The sequence below is a fragment of the Bos mutus genome, chromosome 11 (genome assembly GCF_027580195.1).
Source record: "Bos mutus isolate GX-2022 chromosome 11, NWIPB_WYAK_1.1, whole genome shotgun sequence".
In the NCBI taxonomy this organism is placed as follows: domain Eukaryota; kingdom Metazoa; phylum Chordata; class Mammalia; order Artiodactyla; family Bovidae; genus Bos; species Bos mutus.
In genome coordinates this window covers 13728119-13755494 of record NC_091627.1, presented here as the reverse complement: position 1 = coordinate 13755494, position 27376 = coordinate 13728119, and the positions used below count along the sequence as shown (strand labels likewise).

The 27376-nt window shown below is 54.8% G+C and overlaps 1 protein-coding gene across 1 annotated transcript; it reads right to left on the bottom strand.

The window, feature by feature from the left end:
* Positions 1 to 2: 2 nt before the first annotated feature.
* LHX6 (LIM homeobox 6) lies at positions 3 to 25953 on the bottom strand. Its single transcript, XM_070379045.1, is given in 11 exon segments — positions 3 to 2220; positions 6502 to 6605; positions 11109 to 11163; positions 11165 to 11284; positions 11487 to 11582; positions 11800 to 11900; positions 14378 to 14598; positions 23387 to 23508; positions 23868 to 24050; positions 24443 to 24514; positions 25665 to 25953. Coding segments are annotated over 11 exon segments (1179 nt in total). The 5' UTR covers positions 25749 to 25953; the 3' UTR covers positions 3 to 2199.
* Between the last annotated feature and the right edge of the window lie 1423 nt (positions 25954 to 27376).

Below are 27376 nucleotides of genomic sequence, written 5' to 3'. Positions count from 1 at the left end.
GGTCAGTGCCAGCACTTCTACTTGCATTAACTTTATTTATTACACAAAAAAGACATTTACAAAGCACAACATGAAAGGTGTGTAACAAAACAGACATTGGTTTTACAAAAAAGTGCTTACAATTTTTTTTTTTTTCCGTGTGTGTATGTGTGTGTGTGTGTTTCCCCCTTTTGCTTTGATTTAAATAAATAGTCCTGATGGCCTGTAGGTTCTCAGGCTGCTCTATCAGGCTAGTGGAGACATGTCTGAACCGAAACATGCTACAACCACGTGATCCACGCAAGGAACAGACCCTGGGGGGAGGCTCAAGGCAGAGTGGGTACTAGGTGACCCTGGGCAGGACTCGGCTGGCCACTCACCACATGATGGTGCTTGGGACTGGGATCACTGGGAGCAGAAATCAAAGGAAAGATTAGAGCTCCCCAGTCACCAGGGATTGGGCCCAGCTGCTCCTGGTAACGTCAGCTCTGAGCACAGGGCTAAGCACACATTATTCACTAGGTGAGTTCTGAACTAAGCTGCACCAACTACATTCAGAGGGGTGCCTTCTCTTTGCCCTGAGTCAGCTGGAACTGTCTTTGAAAGCGAAAAGAAACAGGTTCCCTTCAGGGGCTACACCCGGGCCCAGCCCTCCTCCAGATCCCAGAACGAGAATGGCATATAAGTTTTCATCTTAAGCGCCAACTTCAAGCATTTGGATTCCGAACCCTTATCCAGACTCAGCGAGATAGTGCTGCAACTGATTGTCGATGTCTGCCACGGGTGAAACCAGGGACAGCAGATACCTGTGTACCATGAACTTGCTTTCCCTGTCCTAGAGTCTTCTTCCCAAAGCAACATACCAGGTGAACCAAAGCCGGAAGGATGACTAGCAGCCTCTAGTGGGAAATGCATCAGGACACAAAGTAATTCTAAGATTACAGGATAAGCTTGGGACAAATGAGCATCCCCTGAAAACATAAACCATGATCTTGTGTAGCATGAGCCCTTTTGTTTTGGGAGGAGGGGAAGAGTAGCGGGACAGGGTGGGTGTGACCACAGCTGTCTGGTCCACCTTCTCAGGAGTAGACAGGGCTGGCTCTGGGCAGGGTTGATGGAGAAGCCCAGAAGTGCCAGCTAGAACCCTGGGCTTGGCACACTCACTCAGCATCAGGACTCTCTTTCTATGCAGAGATGGGTCCAGAATGAATGTTCTGACTGCCCTTTCCCTGGGCTCCATTCCCCAGTCCCTTCAGGAGATGCCCCCTCCTTGCAAAAAAAAAAGATGTGGCCCAAGCAGCCCCACCCATCGGGAGTTAACAAGTAGCCAAGAAGCATCCCCAAGTGTAACCTGTCCAGACATTGAGAAATGTCACCGTACAGATCAAAACCCACCTCTGCCATGCCTCCGCACATATGCTGGATAACTGGGGGAAAGTGGGGCCCCTGGCACACACACCCCGAGCTTCCTCTTTCTTCTCCTTAAAATGGCTCGTGCCCCTCCCAGCCCAACATGCCGACTCCTTCACCTGGGCCTCCAAACTAATGGGGGTCTTTGTTCCCCCCACCCCCTCCCTATCCCGCTGCCTCTTGGTCTGGGCAGGCCTCCATCTTTGCCCTGTTGGGCCTCTCAGGGTTGGTCAGTGTCTCTTCTCTCTCTGAACTAACTTGACATAACCAGACAGATGGAAATGATAAAATTAGAACATAAGCTTTCCTTTGGGGACATCCCACAAACACTGTAGAGTTTTCCAGACAAAAGCAACAGAGCGGATAACACTGGGGGTTGTTGACTATTTAGAATTTGGAGATGATTCCAAGGAAGTAGTAAAGGCCAACACAGGAGGAAAGAAAACCTGTAAATTGGAAGGCTGTTGGCGTCGCGCAACTCAATTTGGCCTTTTGCTATTGTGATCAGCTTAAGTTGAAGAGGACGACTCCTGTCTAAATGGGAAACGTGGGCTGTTGTTTTCACCCTGGCTCCAAGTATCAGGGAGCTCTGCTTTCCTGGAGGAGGGCTCCGCAGTGCTCCTGGTGGGTTCTGGTTCTCAGCAGGAGACAGGGAGGCCAGGCCCAGGGGCCCAGCTGGCGGCAGGCAGGATGGCAGACGAGGGGTGGATGCGGAGCGGGTGATCCTTGGCAGCAGCTCAGACTCCGGGTTTCAGCGGCTAAGGGACAGCTGCAGGTCGCCCATGGACAGATGCGGAAGTGCCGGCAGTGTCAGTACTGAAAAAGGATGACCTGCAAGAGGAGGGTGTGGGAGGGGGCTGAGCCAGGGTCGGCACCGCCTGGCAGCCCCCCAGAGGTCCTCAAAGGCCTAGAGAAGGAGGGGGACCCAGGGCCCACATCTGAGTTCAAATCCTGGCTCAGTCACTTGCTTGCTGTGCAGCCTTGGGCAACTCACTTCACCTCTCTGAACCTGTTTCCTCATCTGTCAAACAGGGATGAGCACACCTCTTTCCCTCTCTCTCTTTCAGAATGGGGAGGAATCAGGAAGATTCAAGAACAGCAGCTAGCACCTCCTGGGCACACTCCCTGGCACTGGGTATAGTGCACACGGGTGTGATTTCACAGAGCCTGGCCTTAACCCCACCAGGGTGCCCTGATACCATCTCCTTTTTACAGGGGAGGCACTGGGGCCAGAGAGGTGAAAATCAAAGAGCCTGGGATCACCCGGCCCAAAAGAGGTGGACCCAGCAGGGCAACCCCAGCCTGGCGCTAGAATAAGCTCTGCTGGTTAGACCCACTGCCTCTTCCTCTCCAAGCCACCTTGAAAGTTACCAGTGGCGCTTACCAAGTACCAGGCAATGGGCCAAGCCCTTCATGCGTCCAAGCCCTTGGAGAGGCAGGTGGCTGAGACACGCCAGGTGCCTGACACACAGAGGGTGGTCAGGGACCGACTGCTTCCTCTCCGTCTCCCACCTAAGATGCCTGGCTGACCTCGCACTGCCGCCAACACAGTCCCGAAGGTTCAGCTCAAGGATTATTGGCTGTCTGGCCAATGGGATGTGCCTTTTGACAGTCCAGTGCCAGGAGGAGATTTCAAGTGGGCCGGGGACATCCAGTGGGCATGGCCATATGGCTGTTCCATTTTTTGATCAAGAATGTTAACGGCCCAGGTCAGTTTCCAGGAGGAAGAGATGGAAGAAAGCAATGGTGATCCTCGCCGTAAGAGTCATTGTAATAATAACCAACACACACGGAGCACTTCCTGCGCGCCGGGCATCACGCCAGGCCCTGTACATATATAATTGCGTTTGCTTTCAGCAACAACCTTGCATGGTAGGAACTATTATCCCCATTTTGTGGATGAAGGAACTGAGGCTCAGAGAAACCGTGTTCCCAAGTCCCAAAGTGAGAAGGTGGCCGAGCTGTTTGGTCTGCCCGACTCTGGAGCTCACCCCCACCTTAGACTGTGCTCTCCTCTAGCCTCTGAGTTGTCTACCTGGCTTTGGGCTCTTTCTAATAGAAGCTCTCTCCAGAGGGATGACCCTGCCTGTCCATGAGCTGCTGTCTCTCCACCTGAGCAATGATGGCCAGCCTCTGATTTTTAAGAACTTTCCAAGCTCTAAACTGTGGGATCAGGGGCCATGACCGGGAAGAAATGTTGGTACTGGAAACTCACAGGGATGAGCAGTCCAATGACAACACGACAGAGGCACAGGATACTACCCCAGTGCTCAGAGCACTGGTCTCTGGGCCAGGCCAGTGCTGGTCTTGATCAGTGGGTTTGGGGGGGCTGCCCCAGGGGGCCCTGAATCTCCTCCTCGCCAGGCTGGATCAGGCCCAGAGGGATTTGGAAGAAAGCCCACAAGGTTCTGCACTGCCTGGACACACACAGTCTACCAGACCCCAGGGGTTTGGCAAGATGTGGACAGAGAAGGTTCCTGGGAGCTGGCAGGAAGGTCTGACAGTGAGAGGGCGGAAGGTCATGAAGAGGGGGAAATGTTTTTCTGTAGAGTTGCTGGATGTGAAGTTGGGGCTCTGGGCCAGCAAGAGAGAACTCTGGCTCGGCAGCCAATCCCAGGGGCCAGAAACCTTCCCCAGCCAAAAGCTGCCAGACCCCTAGACTGGTTCATCCTTCAGGCTGAACCAGACATAACCACAGGCTTAGCTGAGAAACCAGGAGACAAGGGCTCATCTCCAAGTGCTGAGCCCAGAGTTAATTCCTTCCAAAGATCCCCTCTGACCCCAGATAACGTCCAGGCCCTTTGCTTGAAGGCACAGGGCCCTCATTATGTGACCCCCTGTTGGCTCCTCCTCCACTTCCCTGGGCCCCAGCCACACTAAGCCCCCTGCTGTCCTTCAAGGTTCTTCCAAACCTCTGTGCCTTGGCAGGGATTCCTCACGTCCCCTGCCTCTCCCCTAGAGCTGGCCATTCTGTCTTCTGGGTCCTCGAAGATTCACGTTCATCCCTTATCCTCAACTGCCCAGGGCTGTAGCTGCCCACCTCCTGCTCTAAGCCACCCTGAGGACAGGGACCATGCCAGCTCGCTGCAGGGTGGGACAGGATGAATGCTCTCCTGCAGGCCGGGGGGCAGCTAGCCCCAGGATCAAGGCCAGCTGTACCCACACTTGCTGTGTGTCTCTGGGCGAGCTGCTGCTCTGGCTGAGCCCATGTCTGCAGGGATGAGATGGAGTCAACCACAGTCATCATCCCAGAGAGGCTGTGAAGGGTGAGGTCAAAAAGAGCACTGTGCAGACTGTAAAGTGCGGCTCAGAAGCACATGGTTACTGAACCAGGTGGACTTCAGATCTGAGGGGCTAGCTGCATCCCTGGACAGGTCGGGTCACCTCTCTGAGCCATGTTGCCTTATCTTTACCATGAGGATGCCATCCTCATATCCACAGTGTGATCAGGGGCATCAGACAACATATGTAAAGCACCTGCCATGAACAAAGAAGCTGTTTACCCAAGGCAGCCCTTCCTGTGAGTATGACAGTCTCAAAGGGGATGGGGTGGGGTCACCCACCACTGGGGTCTCCAGAATTTGAGACTGCATACGTACTACCATTTACTTATAAACCTACTGGTCCTAGTGGCTGGCTGTACCTCTGCATCATCTACTTTCCCCACGGTGCCCAGCCCTCAGCCCAGCCCCACAGGTAGGTGCTTAATCAGGAGGTGGAGTAAGAGGGGCTGTCCTGGAAAGGTAGTCCCACTCCTGGCTGCCTGCCAGAATCACTGGGGCTGGGTATGACACCCGTGGGTCCCTGGGGCCCACCGCAGCTCCCCAGAGGCGAGGCTGGGGAATCTGCCTCTCTAGGAGCTGCCCAAATGATGCTGAGGCATAGAAGACTGCGTTCAGGCCTGGCCCTGTTTCTCCTCAAACCCAGCACATCCTCTGACTCCTGGGGCTCCCTGCCTCTCCAAGGACCACTACAGTGATACTTCTAAAAGAGACCTCCAGCGCCCACCATGGTCCACGCACCTCTACCTGGCAACCTGAGGGCTCCACCGCTCACTCTTATTCCTCCCAGGCTCATGTGCCAGCAGATCTGAATCACTCTGGGTTCCCTGAGAGCCCTGGCGGCTCATGCCTTCCCTGCCAAACCCTGAGGCTCAGGCGTGCCTTCCTCCAGGAAGCCTTTGTGTGTTTCTCCTGAGCCCCCACTCCCAGCTCCCCTGGCCCCAGCATCACAGTTGAATCACACTTGTGTCCTAACTGTTGGCCTCCTCGACGGCAGGAACTACATTTCCTTCATCTCTGTGCTCCTGGCAACTGACTTGGGGCTCCTGGGAACAATCTGTACATAGTATGACGGTTGAAGAACTGATTTTGTGAACGAGTAAAGGTACAAGTTCTCATTCCGGCTCTGTGACCTTGAGCTACCTGGGCCTCATTTTCTAAAAGAAGGGATTGTCTGAGAGCAGTGGCTTTCAAGGCTCACTGCGAGCTGTCCTGGAGCTGAGTGGGAGGTGGGGGCTCTACTCCCTCTGCAGTTTCATCCAGAGTGGCTCCCCACTGACCTCGTTTCATCTCCATTCTTCGTTATGAGAAAGCGCAAACAAGTGGGTTCCCGGGCTTAAGAACAGAGCTTTCAAGCCACTGGACTGGGTGACATCCAAGCACCCTTCTGGGCGTCCAGTCCTACTGCTTGAGACAACCAGAGATCGGGTTCCACAAAGGAGGCCTTACCAGTTGACCAAGGGCCACTGGCTGGCCTGCTGTCCCTGGGCCCCACCAGCTCAGGTTATTCACTCGCAGGAGGAGGAACCCGTGACATGGTGGGAGGCAGGGTGGTGTGTGATATAAGCCCTGCTCAGAGCCGCAACGTTTGAGCGAAGTAACCAAATCCGTAAATTTGAAAAAGAGAAGGCCAGCCGTGGTGGGGAGCCACCAGGGGGCTGGCCGTACACTCCGAACACACTGGCACCAGATCAAGGGACTGCGTGGTGGGGCTCAGGGGGGCCTGAGTGTGCCGGGCTGAGGGTGCCTGCTCAGCGACGAGAATCTTGCCAGAAACCCAATCCTGGCGGGGGGGGCTCTGACCCACCCCACCCAACCGGGCTCCATTTACCTTCTCCCCCCGGTTGGAGAGTGGTCCATCCATATCGGCTTTGAGGTGGACTGGGGGCGCGGTGTAAGGCAGCCGGCAGTGCGCCTGCCCACACTGTACCTGACCTGTGGATGAGAGGATGCCTTGGAGCCCATCGCCCAGTCTCCATGCAGCATCCCACCAGCCCTGGGCTCGATAGGCTGGAGCCCTGGGGCCATTTTCACCTCTACCACTTACCAGTGGGGTGGCCCTGGGCAAAATTTCAGTAGGGTTGGTTGCAATACCCTATGTGAAAGTCTTTTGGCTTCTGGGATCTTAGTTCCCTGACCACGGATCAAACCCGTGCCCTCTGCAATGGAAGTGCAGAGTCCTAGCCACTGGACCATCAGGGAAGTCCCTGAAAGTCTATGAGCAATGAAGCTATGTGTGATAACTGTCTGTTGTGTGTGTGCTCAGTTGTGTCCTACTTTTTGTGACCCCACGGACTATAGCTCATAAGGCTTCTCTCTCCATGGAATTTTCCAGGCAAGAATACTGGAGCTGCCATTTCCTTCTCTGGGAGAATCTTCCTGACCCAGGGATCGAACCTGCATCTCTTGTGTCTCCTGCATTAGCAGATAGATTCTTTACCAACTGTGCCACCTGGGAAGCATAGTTGATAATAACTATCTAACTCACTGATAAACACTCATAAATGAATGTGTACATCCCCTATGTTCACAATAGCCAAGTCAACCTAAATGCCCATCGACAGATGAATGGATAAAGAAAACGTGGTACATATATGTGATGGGATACTACTCAGCCATAAAAAGGAAGGAAATAATGCCATTTGCAGCAACAAGAATAGACCTAGAGATCCTTATAATAAGTCAAGTCAGAAAGAGAAAGACAAACACCATATGATATCACTTATGTGTGGAATCTAAAATACGACACAAATGAACTTTTATGAAACAGAAACAGACTCGCCGATACAGAGAAAAGATTTGTGGTTGCCAAGCAGGGAGGTAGGAGAGGAACGGAGTGGGAATTTGGGGTTAGCAGACGCAAACTGTTACATACAGAAGGGATAAACAAGGTCCTGCTGTATAGCTAGCACAGGGAACTATATTCAACATTCTCTGACAAACCATAATGGGAAATAATATTAAAAGAAGAATGTATATATATATATATATATATGTATGTATATATATAGAATAGAATCATTTTGCTGTACAGCAGAAATTAACACATTGTAAATCAACTATATTATAGTTTAGAAGTTTTAAGAAGAGAGAAAAAGAAATGAATATATACATTCAAGGCTGTACATTCCTATATTCAAGGCTCTACCCCATCCATTCGAGTCCTTCCTTGGTGTGTTGTACCTTCTTATCTCCCAGGTATCACCAGGGCTTTACCCCCCTCCCCTAGAGGACTCTGTACTCATACATCACCTTCTCTAGGATGCTCTCCCTGACCACCCTATTCACAACTGCCACCCAACACCAATACCTACCCCCTACCCTCCCTGCCTGTCTTCTCAGCTTTATTTTTTCTCCTTAGCACTTACCATCATCTGACTGACTGTATATTTTTATTGTTTATTTGATGTTATCCGTCTTTGCCAGCTAGACTGCAGCCTCTAATGAGGGCAGGAATTTTTGATTGTTTCTAGATTCTAGTCTTTGTGGATTTCCAGGACCTAGAATAAGGCACGGCATCTAGTAGGTACTCTTTAAGATTTTGCTGGATGAATCTCTACCCTATTCCAATATTAAAACAGTGAGGGGTAAGGCCATCCTTGGTCTGACCCAAATGTCTCATGCTTCCACCTCTTTGCCACTACAGTGAAGCCTATGGCCTCACTCTTCTCTGAACTTTGTCCTCTTTGGTTGCAGGGGAAGGAGCCCTGTACAGAGACCTGCAATTAATATGTGACAGGGCAAGTCACTGTGCCTTTTTGAGCTACAGTTCCCTCATCTGGAGAAGATGGAGGAATTCTTAATATGGGGTGTTCTGAGGGCCCATGAACAGCCTAAGATTATGTGGAGAACTCTGTGCATATGTATGCATTTCTGGAGTCTAGTTCCAAAGCTTTTTTATGAGATTCCAAGCTTGAAGTAAGTGTTAGTTGCTCAGTCATGCCCGAATCTCTGCGACCCCATGGTCTGCAGCCCACCAGGCTCCTCTGTCCATGAGATTTTCCAGGCAAGGATACTGGAGTGGGTTGCCATTTCCTTCTCCAGGGGATCTTCCCAATCCAGGGATCCAACCTGGGTCTCCTGCACTGCAGGCAGATTCTTTACCAACTGAGCTACAAGGGAAGCCCAAGCTTGAAGGCTCTGGGAAACTCAGGAACCTGTGAATTCAGTGAATGGCAAAGAAAATTTCTAAGGGGACCTTCAGTCACGCAACAGGAGGCAGCACGTTCAAACACCCTTGACGCCTCCTGCCCCAAGCTGGGTTCACCTTGAGGGGAAAAGGAAAGGGCATTTCAGTCCTTTCTCTAGGTGTCCCTAGGCTTGGCCAACAATCTATGTGGACAGAATCCTGACATAGCTCTGGAGACCATGGCCCCACTCTCCATGGGGTCACCTAGATCCATTTCCAACTTCACAGCAAACGTTGGCTGGTGGCCCAGACTCCTAGTACCTAGAGAGCCCCTGGTGCTTGGCACCTTTAACAGATGAACTAGATAGTCAATGAGCTCTCTGCAGCTTGAACACGTCAATTGTTTAGAAAAGAAAGGAGGAAAAGAGTCCCTCCTACTGAGCAGATGGTTCAGAAATGGAACAGAACAAAGAGACACTGGCAGACACTGCCACTTCCAACTGGCAGCCTGGTGCAGTAGGCAGGATTCTGCATTTGCAGCTCTGCAAACCAGAACCACCACTACATCACAAGAGCAGCTAATACTTTTCCAGACTTAATAAATACTGAAGACATTAAGTCAGTGATCTCATCTGATGCTCACAATACTGCTTTAAAATAGGTATTCTCCTTTTTAAAAAAGAGATTGGATTCTTATTGTCTTCATTTTTACAGATGAGGAAACTGGTATTCTAGGATAAGCTAACATTTGCCCAATGTCTCACAGCTTGTAAGTGACAGAGGTTGGCTCTGAAGCCCCACAGTATGACACTAAAGCCCACATTTCATCATTAAAGAATCCTGGCTCCCACTAACTTACTGTGGACCATTGGTTTCCTCATCTGTGCAGTAGAACAGTGATGTTTAGAAACATCTGTCGAGATAGTGCCTGGCACATGGCAGGGACTCGGGACACAGCTGTGCCCTCTCTGATCTCCCTTCTCTTTCTCTTTTACTTGAACCCAGAGAAGAGAGGGTTTGAGTTTGTGGGTATGCTGTCGCCACCTATTTTTCTGGTCATGTCCAGCTTTGAGGAAACAAGCAATAGAAACAACCTCAAAGGGAAAGAAAATCTGTGATAAGCACCCATTCAATAGCAAACTCACTAAATGCCCATCCTCCAGACATGCACAAGGCTACTCGCTCTGTCTCTCCCCCAGATTTCCACTCTTTGATCACTCCACCATGACCTGCCACCCCTCGCCCACAGTGCTCAGTCCCCACTGACACCCCCCCTCCCTCCTTTATTTGTTTATTGTCTCCCCTCCTCCCCATCCTGCCACCTGAGCCTCAGGAGCGCACAGGCTTTGGTCTGTTGTATCCCAGTGCTTGGGGTTCCCCAGGTGGAGCTAGGAGTAAAGAACCCAGCTGCCAATGCAGGAGACACAAGACATGTGGGTTTGATCACTGGGTCAGGAAAAGGAAATAGCAACCCAATCCAATATTCTTGCCTGGAGAATTCCCATGGACAGAGGAGCCTGGCAGAATACAGTCCACGGGGTTGCAAAGAGTTGGACACAACTGATGAGACTTAGCACAAAGGCATCCCAGTGCTTAGGGCACAGAAAGCACTCAAAAAATACTTACTGAACACAGTGGATCACCACCCTGTGAGGTAGCATCATTAATGTCCCAGTGTACAGATGAGGAAACAGGTTCAAGGAAGTCAGTCAGGTGTTTTGCCCTCGGCCTCAGCTGTGGGTACTCCTGTCACCCTGGCTCTCTTCTGTGACCCAAACGCACACATGCCAGGGCGCTTTCTGCCTACACTTGGTTCCTCTGCTGCCTGCATTCCTATTTCCCCTCTCCTTGTGTCTCACTCATTCCTACCATCCTTCTGGTCTCAGCCGGAGGAGAGGTGACATCTCGACACACTCCCATCCAGAATCCTGACTACCGGAATCACCACAACGAAAACCAAACGGCTCATCTATCTGGTGTTGTTTCCTGCCTCTCCCACCAGAACTCAGGCTCCCCCAGGGAAGGGACTTTACCCTTCTTGTTCTTTTCCTGGTCCTCAGGCTCTGGCACAGAGTGGGTGTTGAAAGAGTACGTTTTGAATGGCTTGCCTCTACGGAAGAGTCCAGCTCCACTGCTGCAGAATTGGGGAACTTAACTCCTCTCCCCCACCTCTAGGTCCGAGTGACTGAGGAACCCTCAGCTGCACTCACGAGGCTTAGCAAGGCCTCCCCACGCCTCCGCCACCCACGAGCGCTCGTCTGTACCCGCTCTCCCACAGGCCGGGCGACCGAGGTGTCGCGGTCACTTACTCTCTATGTAGCCGTGCAGGGTGACCATGCGAGCCCGCTCGGGGCTGCTGAACGGGGGAGTAGTGGATGTCGTCGGACAGGGCGGAGGGGAGGCGGGACGGCGGCGCCCCAGAGGGCGGCACTGGATGCTGCGGTGTGTGCTTTTTATGACGCGCTCGGCAGTTTTGAAACCACACCTGGAACGACAGCCTCAGCAGCCTCAGCCTCGCGGAAAAGGGCTGGACGCGCCGCTGCGGGACCCCAGGCGGGACTGCCTTGTGGCCACCTGAGGAAGGGCGGCCACGTGTGCCCCCGCGGACCCGCAGCCCGGCTACGCGCTCGAGGGCCCGCCCCCAGGCCCCGCCCCAGACCCGAAGGCCCCGCCCACCCCGGCCCCACCTGGATGACCCTTCGGCTGAGGCCCGTCATGTCCGCAAGCTTCTGCAGCGTCTGCGCGTCGGGGTTGTTGTCCTGCGCGAACTGCGCCTGCATAACCTGCCAGGCGCCGCGGGGCTGTGAGGCACGAGCCCCCCGAGGTCGCCAAGGCCCCGGCCCAATCAGAGGCTCCGGCCCGGAGGCCACGCCCCCAGGCAGCTACAGCCCCTCCCCGCCACCCGCGGGTCGGGCAGAGGGGAGGAGTCAGGAGGCCCTATCAGCCCCGCCCACTTCGAGGCCCCGCCCACACCCGGCCACTCGCGGCCAGCCCGGGTACCTGCAACTGCTCGGCGGTGAACGACGTCCGGGCGCGCTTAGCCGGCTTGGGCTGACTGTCCTGTTCCGAGGGCACTGCCCCCTCCAGCGTGAGGCCGTTCCCTGGGGGCGACAGAAGTGGCTGACCACGCGTCCCCATCTCTTCTAGTGGCAGCCTGGAAAGGACGGGGGTGGGGGGAGCTGGTCCCTGGAAGTGTCTGGAGCGGAGTTGGCTGGGAGCGGGAATCCCAGGGTCCTAAGCCCCTGAACTCAGTCTTTGGGGAAGGGGCTTCTACTTCTGAGCATCTGATCAGTGCCAGACGCTTCTCTTTGGGGGTGCCCTGTACTTCTCACAACCCTGAGGATTGATGACATTATCCTCGTGTTACAGCGGAAGATACTGAGGTTCAGAAAGAAGAAAGTCCCAGCTCTGGACCTTTCGACTAGTATTCTGAAAGCTAGCTGACTCTAGCATCCCAGTTTGGTCTCCCTCCTTGACATACTGAGGAAACCAAAGACTGATGGAGATGGGAAACAGGCAGGTTACAGAACTGTGATCCTAATTTTGTTTTTTTAAAAAAAGGATGGAAGCAAAAGGTTGGAAGGATATACACCAAAGGCTTAGGAAGAGGGAGTACAATTATGAAGACTCAATGTTTCTGCAGCTTCTGAAGTTTTTCCAACAATCACATGTCATCACCTTTTCTAAGGTTTAATTTTGTTAACTGGAGTATGTGTTATTCTCTTTCCACTTAACATTACTTTTTTAATCACACTAAATATATTCTTTTAATATCTCATTTTTCTGAATGCAAAGCTAATATATGATCCTTATCAATAACTCAGAAATCAGATAAGCACAAAGAAGAAAATTAAAATCTCCAGAAACTCCACCACTATTCATAATTTTTTAATTAGGAAAAAGTGTGCTAAAAGAACAAAACAAACACTCCAACATACATACATAGAATACAATCTGGGAAGATATACACTAAAATTTGGGGTGGTGGCATTTGGAGTGGTCTTTATTTTCTTCTTTTTGCTTACCATCCTTTCTAAGTTTTCTATAATGGACATGTGTGTGTTTAAGTTTTACAAGTAAAGCAGTAGCCAAAACTGAGGGCTGGTCAGTAAAGGAGATCTGAGGTCATAAGCCTTCAGGTTCCCTGCATGATAGGAGTCTGGAGTCAGGTCTGGCTATGAGAGCGGAGTGTAACTGGCAAGGCTGTGGCTATCGGGTCCTGTTTGGTACAGATATGGAAGGAACCTGGAGTGACTGATGGCTCCTGGTGTGGGAGAAACGCTGACTCCTGGACTTCCACCCCAGCTCCACAACTGACTTGCCCAGTTTGCTTGCAGGTAAATTCAGAGCACCCCAGCTTCACTTGCTCCCCACCCACACCCACTCAGCCCTGATCCTGGCAGGAGAAAGTGACGGCCCTGCTGTGGCCAAGGCTTCCCAGGTGGCGCAGTGGTAAGGAATACACCTGCCAAAGGGTTCGACCCCTCGGTCAGGAAGATCCCCTAGAGTAGGAAATGGCAATCTACTCCAGTATTCTTGCCTGGAAAATTCCTTGGATAACCAAGCTTGGTGGGCTATAGTCCATGTAGTCTCAGAGAAAGACATGACTGAGCGACTGACTGGTGCTGTGGCCATGGCCAACAGCACTCTGGGGATTCCTAACTAGTCCTCTGACTAGAGACTGAGGCAGTATGGTCCATACTTCCTGAGAGGCACTGGGGATGGGGCAGACTTAGCCCCCACAAACCCGGGAAGACCTGGGTCCTGTCCCTGAGTCTAAGTGTCTTCGGAAATCTCAGTATCAAAGTCAGAAGAGATTTAGGGGTCTTCCTAGTCCAAGATCCCCTGGAAAAGGGAAAGGCTAACCACTCCAGTATTCTGGCCTGGAGAATTCCATGGACTATCCATGGATTCGCAAAGAGTCGAACACAACTGAGAGACTTTTACTTTCACTAGTCCAATAACCTTTTTCCCACTAGGGAGAGTGAGACCCAGAGATAAAAGGCAAATTTGTAGGTCAGCACAACCTGCCAGAAGCAAAACTGAAGTTCCGGTCTCTAGACTCAAAGGCCTTTCTCCTTACAGCCCAGAATGAAAACCCCATGCCCAAACCTCTGGCTTGTACCTGCTGGGGTGGGAGTTGGGAGGAGAGGGTCGCATCATCTCTGGACGACTGGCCCAAGCCTGGTTCGCAAAGGAGAGGGGATGAACCTCCAGGCCACCCAGAGCTATCCAAAGGCAGAGTAGGCTGCTGGTGATGAGAGTCATTGCTAGGGCCATTGAGTGCCTCTTGGCTTTTCCGAACATCAGCCTCATCTATCTCTGAGGTGTCTTATTGTTAGCCCCATTTTACAGAGTAGGAAACACAATTTGCAAAGACCAGCAGTGTTACTTCAGACTAGCAAACAAATGGTGGAGCCAGAAGCGCAAAGTCCATGCACAGCCCCACCCCATGCTGCTCCCAGGTGATAAGGGGGGCGCCTGGATCTAGAGAATTGCAAGCAGTCCCTGGGGTGCTGAGGTGGCGTGGGGGTCAGAGAGGGCTGGGGGTGGGGAGGGGTAGGGGCGGGTTGAGTACCGTTCTCCGCAGCCCTCTTGAGGTTCTCGATCATGGTGTCGTAGTGAATACGGCAGAGCACCTTCTCCTCGACCAGGCCAAACTCCTCCCCTGTGGATAGCTGGCGCTTGCATGAGAAGCAGGCAAAACAGGCCAGGTGGTAGGCATTGCCGCGTGCCCGCCGGACCCAGTCGCTGGCGTAGATCTGTCGGCCGCACCGAGCGCACTTGGTCCCGAATCGGCTGTGGCACACGGAGAGGGAGGAGAGGAAAGGGATGGTGAGGCTCAGACCAGCCATCCAAACCCCTGAGTCTCTGCCACACCCGGTTCCCGAGGGACTTCACTTGTGCATTTCCCTTTGTCTGGATTCACCATCCCCTGCAGCCAAGTCCCACCTGGAAGGTGAGCTGGTGGGTGGTTTCTTACTTTCTTCTTGGTGCTTTTCTGAGTTTTTCAAATATTCTACCATGATCACTTAATTTGTATATGACATTACTTTGCTTAATAAAATATAGGGGAAATATAATAATAGCAATAACTTGGCAAATTTATGAGCACTTACCACTTGCCCAGCAAGATTCTAAGTGTTTTTTGTTGATTGTCCCAATTAATCTTCATTTTGCAAATGAGGAAAATGGGGACCAGAGAGGTAAAGTAATTGGCACAAGGTCACACAGCTTGCAAGGAGAGAAGCCCTAGCCAGTCTGACTCTTGAGAAGAATAAACTGTAACCCAGCTGTAGAGAAATTTGAGAGTTTCTTGAAAGCATAGACAGGTATGCACTTACTGGCTCTGTGACCCTGGACACAGTGTTTAGCTTCTCTGAGTTCTCATTTTCTTGCCCTGAGCTGAACTAGGTGACAACAGCAATGGTTAGTGCTATTGGTTTAGTGCTTTGCAGTCTATTCAGTAAGGAGCTAGTCTCAGACTCCGGAGCCCTGTGTCACTTGAACAAGAGAGAAAAGCCCAGATCAAATGCCTCACTCTCTCTCAAGCTTTCCCCTATTCTGCCGCTTCCCCTTCGCCCTCCCACTTTGTGGTGTGGCTGCCTCCACCGCCACAGGACTGGGAGCCCCTCTAGGAAGCAGCAGAGTCTGTTTACCCTGTCCCAGAAGTCAGCCCAAGGCCCGGCCCGGGAGCACCAGGGAAAGTCTTTTCTTGAAGTGGATGACTCACCCAGCGACCCTGCACCGGCCCTCTGGTACACACTCTTTTTCAGAGAATGATGACCCCACTCATCTAGCCCCTCAAGCTTAGAAACCTAAATCAACCACCCCTCCTCCTCCTCAACCCAGCAACCAACAAATCATCAGGCACTGTAGGTTCCCTTTCCTAAGTATCTCTGGGACCCATCTCTTCCTCTCCACTGCCACCGCTGCTTTCCTAAGCCTTGCTCCCATCATGCACCCCTCACTGCCAATCTTTACGCCTGTTTCCAGCGACACCCTGGCCAACTCAGCCTCCACACAGTGGCTGCCGGGAAGTTTCCAGCATGGATGCTTTATGCTGTCCCCTACCCAGCTTAAAATCCTCTGGTGGCTCCACTCTACGCTCAGGATCTGGTCCAAGATCCTTGGAGTTGACAGAGCTCAACAGACCACATCCTCTCTTGGCTCATCTCCTCCTTAACCTTCCTCAAGATCCCTCACCCCACACCCAAGCATGAGCCTGAGTCAGCCACGACGGAACGTGGTCCCAGGTCTTATGACCCCTCTGAAGCACTCCCCACTCCCCAGGCTTTCGCACAAACTGTTTCCTCTTCCCACCCCCGCGGACCTCCCCACTCCTAGTTCCATGGCTCCCAGCACCACCTTCTCAGCACTGAACACATCGACTTACAAAAAGTCGGGTTTCTTGGCTCTCCCTTCCACCCCGGCATTCCTGGGAAAGGATCTAGAAGATTTGCCTCTGTGTCCCCAGAGGCACATTTCCACCCAAAAGAGCACTGGAAGCGTCTTGAGAGCGCGCAGGAACCAGCCCAGCAAATGCGCTCTGGTTACAGCCTCGCCTGCCTTGGCAAACACAAACAACTGCCGGTTGAATAAACGGTCTCGGGTTGAACTGAGGAGCGGAGGCCTCGGCCAGCACCGACTACAGGCGTCCCTCCAGTGCCATGCCGCTCTCTCGGAAAAGGGGCTCTAGGGGACCCTGTCGGCGGCCGCGGGGTTCGCTCAGGCCGTTTTGCGCGCCTTGGCCGAATCAACCGTCCCTCAAACAGACAGAAGTGGTTCCCCACCCAGGAAATTCGGCTTCCCCAGCACAGCCCGCGGTCTCCGTTTCCAGTCCTTCAGTAAAGAGGAGAGGAAATCGTTTTGCCCATTTTAGTCTGCTCCCGTCGAGGGGCCGATTCCGAATTCCGCTGCCCGGCTCCAGACTGGGAGAACTTTCTGGCCTCTGAAAGGAATAAGAAGGAAAGGCCAGCCGGGTGCAGAACCCTCGCTACGCTCCAGGGTTCCGGGCCGCAACTTTTTTCTTGCCTCCCTCTCGCCGCAGCCATGTGAAGTGGGGACTCTAACACCCAATTTGCACACCCACCACACGTTCAAGGTGGACAAGTGACTTGTCCAAGACGACACGGAGTGTGGAACACGGGTTGAGGTCCCTTCCGATGTGCAAAAAATCCCCTAGAACCTGCGGAAGCAGCGGGACTGGAGATGCGTAGAGTTGAAACCTGGTGGTATGAACAGGAAAGGGGCCTGGTTTGACAGCGTCGCATCCCCACTCCAAGCCTTGGGTCCAGGAAACTCCCTCGGGCAGGGCCTGGGGCCTCCGCAGGCTCGGGTAGAGAGATCCTGAAAGAGATGGTAGAGGAAGGTCCCGGCCTTGAGATGCAGGCGAAGCTATTGCGTCTCCAGCCAGCGGTTTCCGTGTTCCGGGATCGGTGAGCAGAACCGGAGTTTAAATTCCTGGATCCTAGCGCTTGGCTCTGCGGGATTCGTCGTTTTCCGCCAGGATGCATCCAAGACTCCTCGCGCATCCCTGGTCTTCCCGCTCCACGAGTCCGCGACGCCGGGCGCGTTCTGCGCCTCCATTGGCCGCTCGCAGAGCCCCATCGCCTTGTTCTGAGGCGGGAACCGCAGGCGACCTTTCAGCAACGTTATCTCCCATCTCGTATCACCCCAAATGCCGGGACCTGTCCCCTGCTCTAGGATCTCCCTGCGCGCGTCGTGTCTCCGCCCAGTCAATGAAACCATCCTCCCGGTTAGATCCTCGGATGGGGATGGGAGTCATTTTGCAGTTTGGGATGCGTTTCGGGCGGCTCCTGAAGCGTGTCCCCTACTCGGGGAAGGTGGCGTAAACAAGGGGCACCAGGAGGCTACGTATCCAGGCTCTGACAAACCGATAGACTCCTTTCCCAGGCGGGCAGCTAGGCCCGAGCCGCCGAATTCCGGAAGCAGCGAAATCGGCGGCAGAGACAACGAAACTTCAAGAAAGGGGTGTTCGGGAGCTGCGAAGGGAGCGCCAAAGGGATTAGGGGGCGAGGCCACTGTCCGCCTCCCCCTGCCTTGTGCGCGCCCCTCCCTGGGTCCCCGCGCATGCCACGGGGCAAAGGCGCAAAACACAGAGGCGCTTTGGGAATGGAGAGGTGTCGGAGGTAGGAAGCACAGCCTGGCAGCTGCTGCAAGGAGTGGAGTGGGCGCCGCGCACCGCCTTGTCCTCTCTCCGCGGAAGCCGGGAACGCAGACATCTGGGTATTCGTGGCTTTGCGGAGGGAGCTGTGCGCCAGGGACGGAATCAAGCTAGCTCTCTCGGCCTGTCTCTCCTGGATACCGAGCAGGATCCCAGCAGTTATTTGTTACGTGAATGAGCCTCAACGAAAGAGCCCATCGGAATTTCACTACGACTCCTGTCCCCATTGCTAAGCTACCCCTTTTCTGGAAACCGGAGCTCAGAGTGGGAGGGCCAATGTTAGGAAGCTAGTGAGACAAGGCGCTGACACTCAAAACCAGTGTTCGCTTGTTTTGCGTTCGGGACGATCACTTGAGGGCCCTAGAGAAGAGATTCTATGAAGCAAACAAGTTGCGGGGGGATGGTCCTATGCCTTCTGCTTCTTCCCTGCTTTGCAAACCCACAGAAGAAGAAGCCGAAAACAACAGAACCAGCATTTAAGAGGTTAAAACGCCCCACTCCTCGGAGGTCCCAGCCCAAGCCCCTCCCCGAACGCCTCTCTCAGCTCCCCCAACATCTGTCCCCCAACAGCTGGCGGCCACTGGGCTGCTCTCAGCCGCGGTGGGGGGCCGCTTCCCAGCTCTGAGCCTCCCCGGGGACCCTCGGGGTCCGGGGGAGGGGGTGGGATTCCCCCGCTGGAGTATGTGGTCGGAGCTTGGGTTCAAGGGGAAACGAGGAAGAGAAGCCGGCCGGCTTGCCCTAAGTCACTAGGGCCAAGTGGGGGACAGGAACCATTGTGGGCAGCCCCCCTTCCCAGGCCCAGCCCCGGGCACTCTCTGAACCCCACCCCCATCAACGCAAGAAGAGGTCGTTAACCCTTTACTGCCCATGCCAGTGGTCAGGAAACAAGAGGGCTAAGGACCTTGTGACCTGAACCTCCAGTCACTGGGACTCTGAGTTCACTCCTGCCCTAGTACTCCCAGGGCCCACCCAGGGACAGTCAGAGCACAGAGGGTACTGCCTGTGGGAAGCCAGCCAGCCAGGTAGGGAGTCTTAGGGCCAGCAGGGGTGGGTGGGTGTGGTCTTTGCCATTCCATGGGCCCCACCTTGCACAGACGGCAGGTTGCTGAGGTGTCTCAGCTACAGAAGAGTGCCAAATATTTAGACATAAGGATGGTAAGTCAGGCAGCCCTGAGGGTTATCCAAGTTCTGCCACTTATTAGCTGTGTGACCTCACCACTCAGGGCCTCAGCTTCCCCTTCTATAATGTAGGGGTTATGACAATTACCTACTCACAGGGTGGATGGGAGGATTCAATGAGATAAAGTAAGGAGATGTAAAGGGTTAACACAGTTCCCAGCTTAGAGATGCGCTCTGTACAGTCTCCAGACAGCATCTTTGGTCCTGTCCTCTTCCAATCTCTCAACGGTGGGATGCATTCTCCATTCTCTTGGGACACTGTCTCCCCCAGTCTAGAATAGGTATGACACTTAGGAGGGGAGGGGCCGGAGGGGCACTGCAGATCAGTCCATGTGGGGGCAGCAGCCACAGGTCGGTGGGTGGGAGGAAGCTGTCTGGTTGGTTTATTTTTTAAAAAAAATATTTATTTATTTGACTGTACTGGCTCTTAATTGCAGCATGGGGGATCTAGCTCTCTGACCAGGGATCTAACCCAGGTCCCCTGCATTGGAAGCATGGAGTCTTAGCCTTTGGACCACCAGAGAAGTCCTCTGTCTGGGGTTTTTATTGTTGAGACATGAATCTCCCAGAAAGGAACACTATCTTTCCACCCCCCCACACACAGGACTCCTCCTCCCCAACTTCATGGAAGCAAATAGAAAGCAAAGTGGTCTTAACCCAAAAAGTGAAGAAGTTAAAAGCATCACACATTTTCCTGGTGGAAAAAAGTTTTTTTTTCTGCTAGGACTCAGGGAGTGAGGGGAGGTGGGAATCTGATTGAGGCCACAAGGGCTGGTGAGGTCCCTGTTTGGATGGTGAGTTGAAGAAACTGAGGCAGAGAGGTCCAGTGAACTCAGAGAGGGCACGCAGTCAGTGGAAAGCCAATTCCTTCCAACAAAGCCAGGAGCAGCAATGGCCCTCCAGACTCTACCCCACCCAGGCACAGCCACCTGCCTCCTGCCCCTGCGAGCTTGGAATGCTTTCCTAACATCTAGCTTCCTGAGCCTCCGGTGCTACCAGCTCTGCCAAAGAAGATAGAAGAGGAGTCTACAGACCAGTTTCAGGGAAGGGCAAGATAGCAGATAGAACCGAGAGGAAGCCCTTCCCTGGGGAATAAGACCAGAGGTCAGAGGACCTCAGAAGCTACCAGTGGGGTCTTGGCCACTTCCTCCCTCCCTGCATCCTGTTCAGAAATCTTGGCCTCTCTTTGGGGTGAGTGCTCCAGCCCATTTCCCATCAGACCCTTGATCTTGGGTTTCAGGAAACAGAGGGCCAGAGAATCTGAGTGCTAGGCCCTTCCCTGAACCCCAATCTAGAGAGAGGGCTCTGCCTTCCACACCACCACGCTCTCTCCAGGAAGAGCTCACTTCCAGCAGCCACCCAGAGCCTGGGCTGCTGCTCAGAGCAGACAATAGTCCCTGCCTGGTGCTCTGCCTGCTTTTTTCTCTCCCTTTTTGTGGGTTTCATTATTTTTGTTACAGGTGGGGCTGCCAGGGATGAGTTATGCCTGCAGGGAGACCTGGCTGGGGGAGAAACGATCAGAAAAGCCACAATTCTCTCATCCCAGGGAATGTGAGCCTTTATTAACTCTATTTTTTTTTTTTAAACAAAAAAATCTGTTTTAATTTTGCTTTGAGGGCTGTTGTCACTAGAAAAGGATTAGTGCCCAGAACCTGCAGCCCAGAAATGGCCCAGCCCCATTCTTGCTCCCCAAGCTGTCTGAGGAAATGCCACCAGGGCGGGATGCCCCTGCCACCCTGCCAGTGGTGACTCTCATAGCACCTACCCTTTAGCGAGCCTCTGCTGAGCCTACCTCCCTTCACTGGCCTTCTTGGCAGCTCAGAGAGGTACCCTGGTAGGAGGACACTGAGGGCAGAGAGATGCAGTGATTTGCCCGAGGTCACACAGTGATTCAGGGTTGGCCTCATGGAGTCTGGTCTCTGTGTCTCCATGATAGCTGGATATCTCATTCTTCATCCCACTGCCGTGGAAAGGAAGGGAATGGAGGCTTTGAACAGTAGGGTCAGGATCTGAGTTTTGGCTAATCCTTGAAGATCTAGGAAAGCACATCAACCAAGGAGGCTTGGTCCAGCTTTGGGCATGAGCTGGGGCTGGAGAAGCAGCACAGACACGTGGGCAAGTGGCTCACAGGGTGGCGGGTCTGCTGCCACCAGGAGAACCAGGAGAGGAGGCCAGGCTTACCTTACTCTGCGGGAAGAGGCCAGCTGGTTTACCCAGGCTGTCCTGGCCCACTGATGAACACAAGGAGCCCTGAAAGGGCAGCTGGCTTGTTTCTTTACCAACTGGAGTCAGGCCTAGAGCAGGGACCCTAACCTCCACTTCCTGCCCTGGCCAGCGAAGAGTCAGGACAGTGGAGGGGAGAGGTCACACTCTGGTTACACACCACACAATGACAGCCCTGCCCTCACATACACACAGGCTGCAGCCCATACCCACAAATCCACAGTCACTTCACACCCTTGAGCCCTCAGTGCCTGGATTAAGGCCATAAGCAGAAATGCCCCTCAGAGGAGGGGTGTGTGGCAGGGTGGGGAATGATGGGATTTCAGTCTCTCACCTTGAGACCCCAGTCCAGAAGGAAGCTTGTCCTGACCAACTTGCACAACACACACACACACACACATACACGGTCCCAGCATTCACAGAGACACACACTCTCCACTCACACATGAACTGACAAATGCTTGCTGTAAAGGAATACTCACGCTATCCACACGCCCCTCGCCCTGCTCAGTTGACACATTCACCCAGGCCACTGCACAGATCCGGACAGGCACTTGGAGTCCCAGGCCACCTGGTAGAGCCGCCCTTGCCCATGCACACCCTAGCTGCACTTCCACTCACACCCACGCACCGATGGAGAAGAGTCCGTTTCTCCAGCCAGGCTTCCTAAGGTGTCCTTAGAGCACCCGAGCCCCAAATACTACAAGCCTCCCCCTAGATTCAAGGTCCTTTCTCTCCAAGTTTCCAGAGACTCAAAGCCCTGGGGGCGGGGGGGCGGGGGGCGGGTAGGGGAAGCGGCATTGCCTTACATAGCATCCCCTGACTTAGAAGATCTTTCTGGGGCTGGGGTATTCCCAGGAAGGCTGCATCGGTGACCTCTCTCGGGGCAGGGATGGGAAGGATGTCGGCGGGATGGGGGCTGCTGGTTGTAGGAAGAGTAGCTTTCTCCACTTCCTAAGAAAGCTCTTGGGAACAGGCGTCCTGCCCAGGAACCAATTCCACTCCACTCTCTCTGGACTCCATAGGCCCGAGTTCAGGCCTGCTTCACGCTTCCCCTAGGGATCGGGCCGGCAGTCGCTGCTTCTCTGACCTCACCGTGACCTCGACCCCATGACCCGGGCAGGGCCGAGCCGCGTGGTGAGGAGCCAGGCGCGCGCAAGCGGCGGAGATGCGGCGGGAGGTTCAGCTAGGCTTCTGTCCAGAGCTGCCGGACGCGGCACCGCGGGGCGGAGGGTGCAGCCCAGGGTGATCCTACTCGGGGACCCTGACTGCGGCGCCCCACTCCCCCTTCCTGTCCCGGCAGCCAAAGTCAGAGCCTAGACCCGGGAGAGGCTGAAGCTGGGGAAGAAACGGCGACGGAGCTGCGACTGGAACCGGCACCCGGGGCGCAAGCAGGATCCCAGACAAGAAATCCTACACTCGAGCGATGCCGGGGTCTGAGTTGAGGCGTAGCCGGAGACCAAGGTCGGGGGTTAGATCGAGAGCTTGAATATGGGTTCGGATCCGAGACCCATGCGAGGCTAGTGCTTAAGGCCGAACCAGACCTGAATCCAGCCGAGGTAAGAGCCGGGACCAGAGCCGGGACAAGAGTCTAGAGCCCAGCTCAGGGTCCTGCCGGGTAGAGACGCCGGCTTTGTTGGAGTGGGAGTAGGGTTTACAGCCCAGGGCCGGGGGCCTCGGAGCTCGACCGACGCGCTGGGAGTCGGAACCGGAGCCTGAGGTTCAGGCAGGAACCGAGAGGGAGCCAGAGACGCGACCAAAGCCGAGTGGGCCTCAGCAACCGGAGGCGGATCACCGGCCCGAACCCCTGCCGGCACCGACGAGCGGCCTGGAGCTCCTGGTGCTTGGCGCTGACAGCGGGTGGGCTGGGCCCCTGCGCTGCGCCGCGCAGGGGCATTCGGAACGCCGGGGCCTCCGGAGCCAGAGACCGAGCGCAGCTGACAAACGGCCTCTGAGCGCCCCCCCGGCGACACTGCTGGCCCTACGGCCGCAGCCTACCTGAAGTAGTCCATCTTGCAGAAGATTTCCTTATTCTTGATGTAGCAGCTGTTCTGCTGCCTCAGCGACGTGCGACACACGGAGCACTCGAGGCAGCGCACGTGCCAGATGAGGTTGTTGACCTGGGGAGGGGGCGGAGATGGGGGACGGCTGAGCGAGGACCTCTGCGCGCGCCCGGCTCCAGCCTCCCCAGCCCCCTTTGCAGACACAGGCGCCGGAGCTCTGAAGAAACATGTGACTTCCCCCACTTTTCTTCTGTAACATGGAAGCTCAGGGAAATAGAAATCAACTGCCCATTTTTCAGACGGGAACCCGGGGGCGCAGAGAGACGCAAAGATCTGCCCGAAGCCGCGGAGTCTGCCCGGGGCTGAGCAAGGATTCGAATTGAGGGGACCCGGCGCCGGCGTGGCTCCCCCTGCAGTCCTCAGGGTCGCAACCCACACCCTGCCAACACACACACAACAACCCGCCCCTGTCTCACCTTGAGCAGATAGCGGTCCAGGATCTCCAGGCCGCAACTGGAGCATATGTTCTTGCCGGCGGACGGCACGGAGGAGGCGGCAGAGGGAGGTGAGCAGACGGAAGGCGTGCTGGGCGTACAGGGAGAGGCCCGGCCCTCGTCCTTGTCCAGACCGCCGGCCAGGGCCTCAGCGTCCGACTGAGCCTGCCGTAGTGGAGAGGGAGAAGCCGCACTCTGAGCTGCGGGCCGAGTCGGGTGCCCAACGTTGCTGCAGCCTCGGAGACAGACCCGGGCCTCAGCGAACCAACCGACAACGAAATCCCCCCCCAAACGACAAGCCACGGGCTACAGGACAGGAATGGAAGGGCCTACTGGAGAGTAAAGGACGGCTCCAACTTTTAGCACGAGCGTCCTAGGTGCTAGGAGCGGTCAAAGCTCGCCTTCCCGGCCAGAAAACCGAGGCTATTAGAGAGACTGCGCCCTGCGGCAGTCCCCCAGCGCACGGGACAGCTGTTCGGGGCCGGAAAGCCGCGTCAGCTCCCCAGGGCCCGGCCGCCAGGGCACCGGGGACCGAAAGCAGGGCCGAACGAACTCACCATGGCGGGTGGCGCGGTCCCTTCAAGGCAGCGGGTGGTCGCTTTGCAGCCGGACCCTGGCTGGGCCATCACCTGGGGGAGGGGGGAGGGAACGCAAGCGGCGGCGGCTGCAGCACTGGCTCCGCGCAGCCTGAGCCCAGCGCCTCCCCGCGCCTGTTATATAAACCGGCGCGGAACAATGAGTCCTAACTTTGTAGTGGGCATTTAAAGCCCTTCCCCACAAAAGCGGTGTCTCTCTAATGAAGCAATTTGAATTTGGATTGGATTTTTTCCCTCTCTCTCCCCCTCTCCCTGCACTTAACCCGTGGCTCTTGAAGTAATCGCTTAGTTCCCTTGCAATCCAAGCCTCTGAGGGGGAAAAAAAACACGCGCACACACACAAACTACCTGCAATTAGAAATTGTCGTGAATGCCCAAGATAAGAGGTAGCCAGAGTGTCAATTCCAACTGTCAATCAGTGAGATCCATCAGGCCGCCCAAAGAATTGCAAATTTGATTTTTTAATGGTAGTAATTAAAAATCGAATTTTTTCTCCCTCCACCCACCCCCCTTCCTCGCTCCCTTCTCCTCCTCTCGGCGCAAAATGCAAAAAGGAGAAAAGAGAGAAAGAAAGAAAATAAAAAAGAGATTGGGGAGGGGCGCTTGAGGAAAATAAAACCCTGAGCGCTGGGAGCATCAGCCCGTCCGCCCGGCGCGCGCGGCGAAATTGATGCGGAGATGCTGACGCGGATTCAGGCGCTTTCCGAGGGCCAGTCCTAGGAAAACCCAGAGCAAAACGGGGGCGAGATCGGGGACGAAACAGGGCCCAGAAAAGAAAAGGGAGGCGTCCAAGAAGAGGAACGAGCACCCTCCAGCCCCTCGGAGCTCCCGGGACCAGCCCCGCGCCGCGATTCTCAGCGTTGCGCCGGCACAACCCCCGGCGCATCGGCGCTATCAGCGCCTATTCAGACGGACAATACCCGCCTCGCCTCCTCTTGATTCGCCTGTGTCTTTGCTAAATCGCTTTTTGAGAAATTCCTCCAACATTTGCATAATGTGTTCCCGCTTTCCGCGACCCCCCTCCTCGTGCTCGCGCGCGCTCACACACTCACAGACACACACTCCCAGGCGCACCCCCGCACCCCTCCTCCCCGCGGCCGCCCGTCGCCCGGCCCGGCCCGGCTGGGTCCCGGCCCCATCCGACCCCGGCCCGGGCGGCTCACCCACTCACTAGCTCGCTCACCTGGTCGGTGGCGGGGCCGCCCTCGGCCGGCAGCCGGCAGCCCTCGGGCAGCGCCGGAGCGGCGTTCTCATGCTTCCAGTACATGGGCCGGGGAGCGGCGGGCTCGGCGGGCGCGCGGCTCGGAGAGCCGTGCCGAGAGGGGCCACGGCCGCAGTGCGAGCAAAGGCTGAACCAAGAGCAGGAGGAGAGCGGAGGCGCCCGCCCCGCCGCCCCGGGCTCGGCCCCAGCCCCCGCCCCCGGCCCGCGCGCAGCCCGGGCCTCCCTGGCTGCCGCCGCCGCTGCCTCGGAAGAAGGTCCCGACAAACTTGGAGAGGCCCCCGCCCCCTCCTCCTCCTCCTCCTCCTCCTCCTCCTCTCCCTCCTCTTGGTCCTCCTCCCCTTCCAGCTGCGGCGGCGGCCGCCCTGCCGCTGGAGCCCCGCTCGGTTCAAGATGAGTCATGCGTGACCAATCCCCTCCCCGCCAAGGGAGGGCGAGACACACACAGCGAGGCGGCGACCCAGAGACACACACACAGACCGACAGACACACAGAAACTCAGAACCGCCGGCAGAGAGACTGAGGGACACGCTGACATGCAAAAGGCACCGGCAGGCGCAGACACCCAGCTCTCATCACCGCCCCCTCCGCCCCTTGACGGGGCACCCACAGCTCTCGGCCACAGCCCCACTTACAGGTACAAGAGGGACCCATGCTCACACCTTGGGTTTCATATAAAGTCACACATCAGACTCTGTTGGTGCAATCCCATGCCTGGCACGTTTGTGTACGTGCTGATGCAAATGATTACCTGTTCGCCTCATTTACACAAGCACAAGGCATGCACACATAACTCATACACCTGCCCAGCTGCCTCTGCTCCATAACAGAGAGCATGCCAGTTCCTAAGGGCTTGGGCTACATCCCATCCTAAATAGGAGTGGGTTGGGTGGGAGAGGTTGGAGGGGGATGTTGTTCCCCTGAATTCTCCAGGGAGGGATTGCCTGAGACATCCCCCTCCCCTGCAGAATTTGCTGAGCTAAGCAGTCTAATGCCCATCTCACCTTCTCTAGGGGTCTACTGATAGTAAGAGAGATGGGGGAGACAAGGAGGCCCTGGCACTGAGAGAGGAGACACAGCCTCCAACAACCCAGACACAAAAGACTCAAAGACATAGCCTTACACACGTTGACATGCAATGTACACACACATAAGTGGACACTCACAACCTTGGCCCCTTTCTCTACACACAAATTGAGCTCAGAGGGACATATAAATATACATCATCTTCGAAAAACAAATATGCACACTTAGATCCAGCCCTACAGGCACCACACACCCCACCTCCACGCAGTGGCACATGCCATCACCTCCCTAATTGTCTTCATTTACAAATGTAAACACCCCACACAACTCTTCTTAGACGTGTACACACATCCATAGTTAAGAGAGCAGATTCCCACAGAGAGCTCCAAACCCATGTGACACCCCGTGTCCTCTACTCAGATACTCTCAGATATACACACATATCCCTACAGATGGCAAGATAACCATTTATAGTCAGAGACAGACCATACACCTCTGAAGACACAGGATTCCTGGTGGGCACAGCTTCAGTCATGCACACACAGACAAATCTTAATAGGCACAGGCAGATGAGGCATTTGCCCTCCAGGATAATACTATAGACTCACACCTCCTGTAGCCTCAAAAGAGACAAATATCTGTTCCTTTAT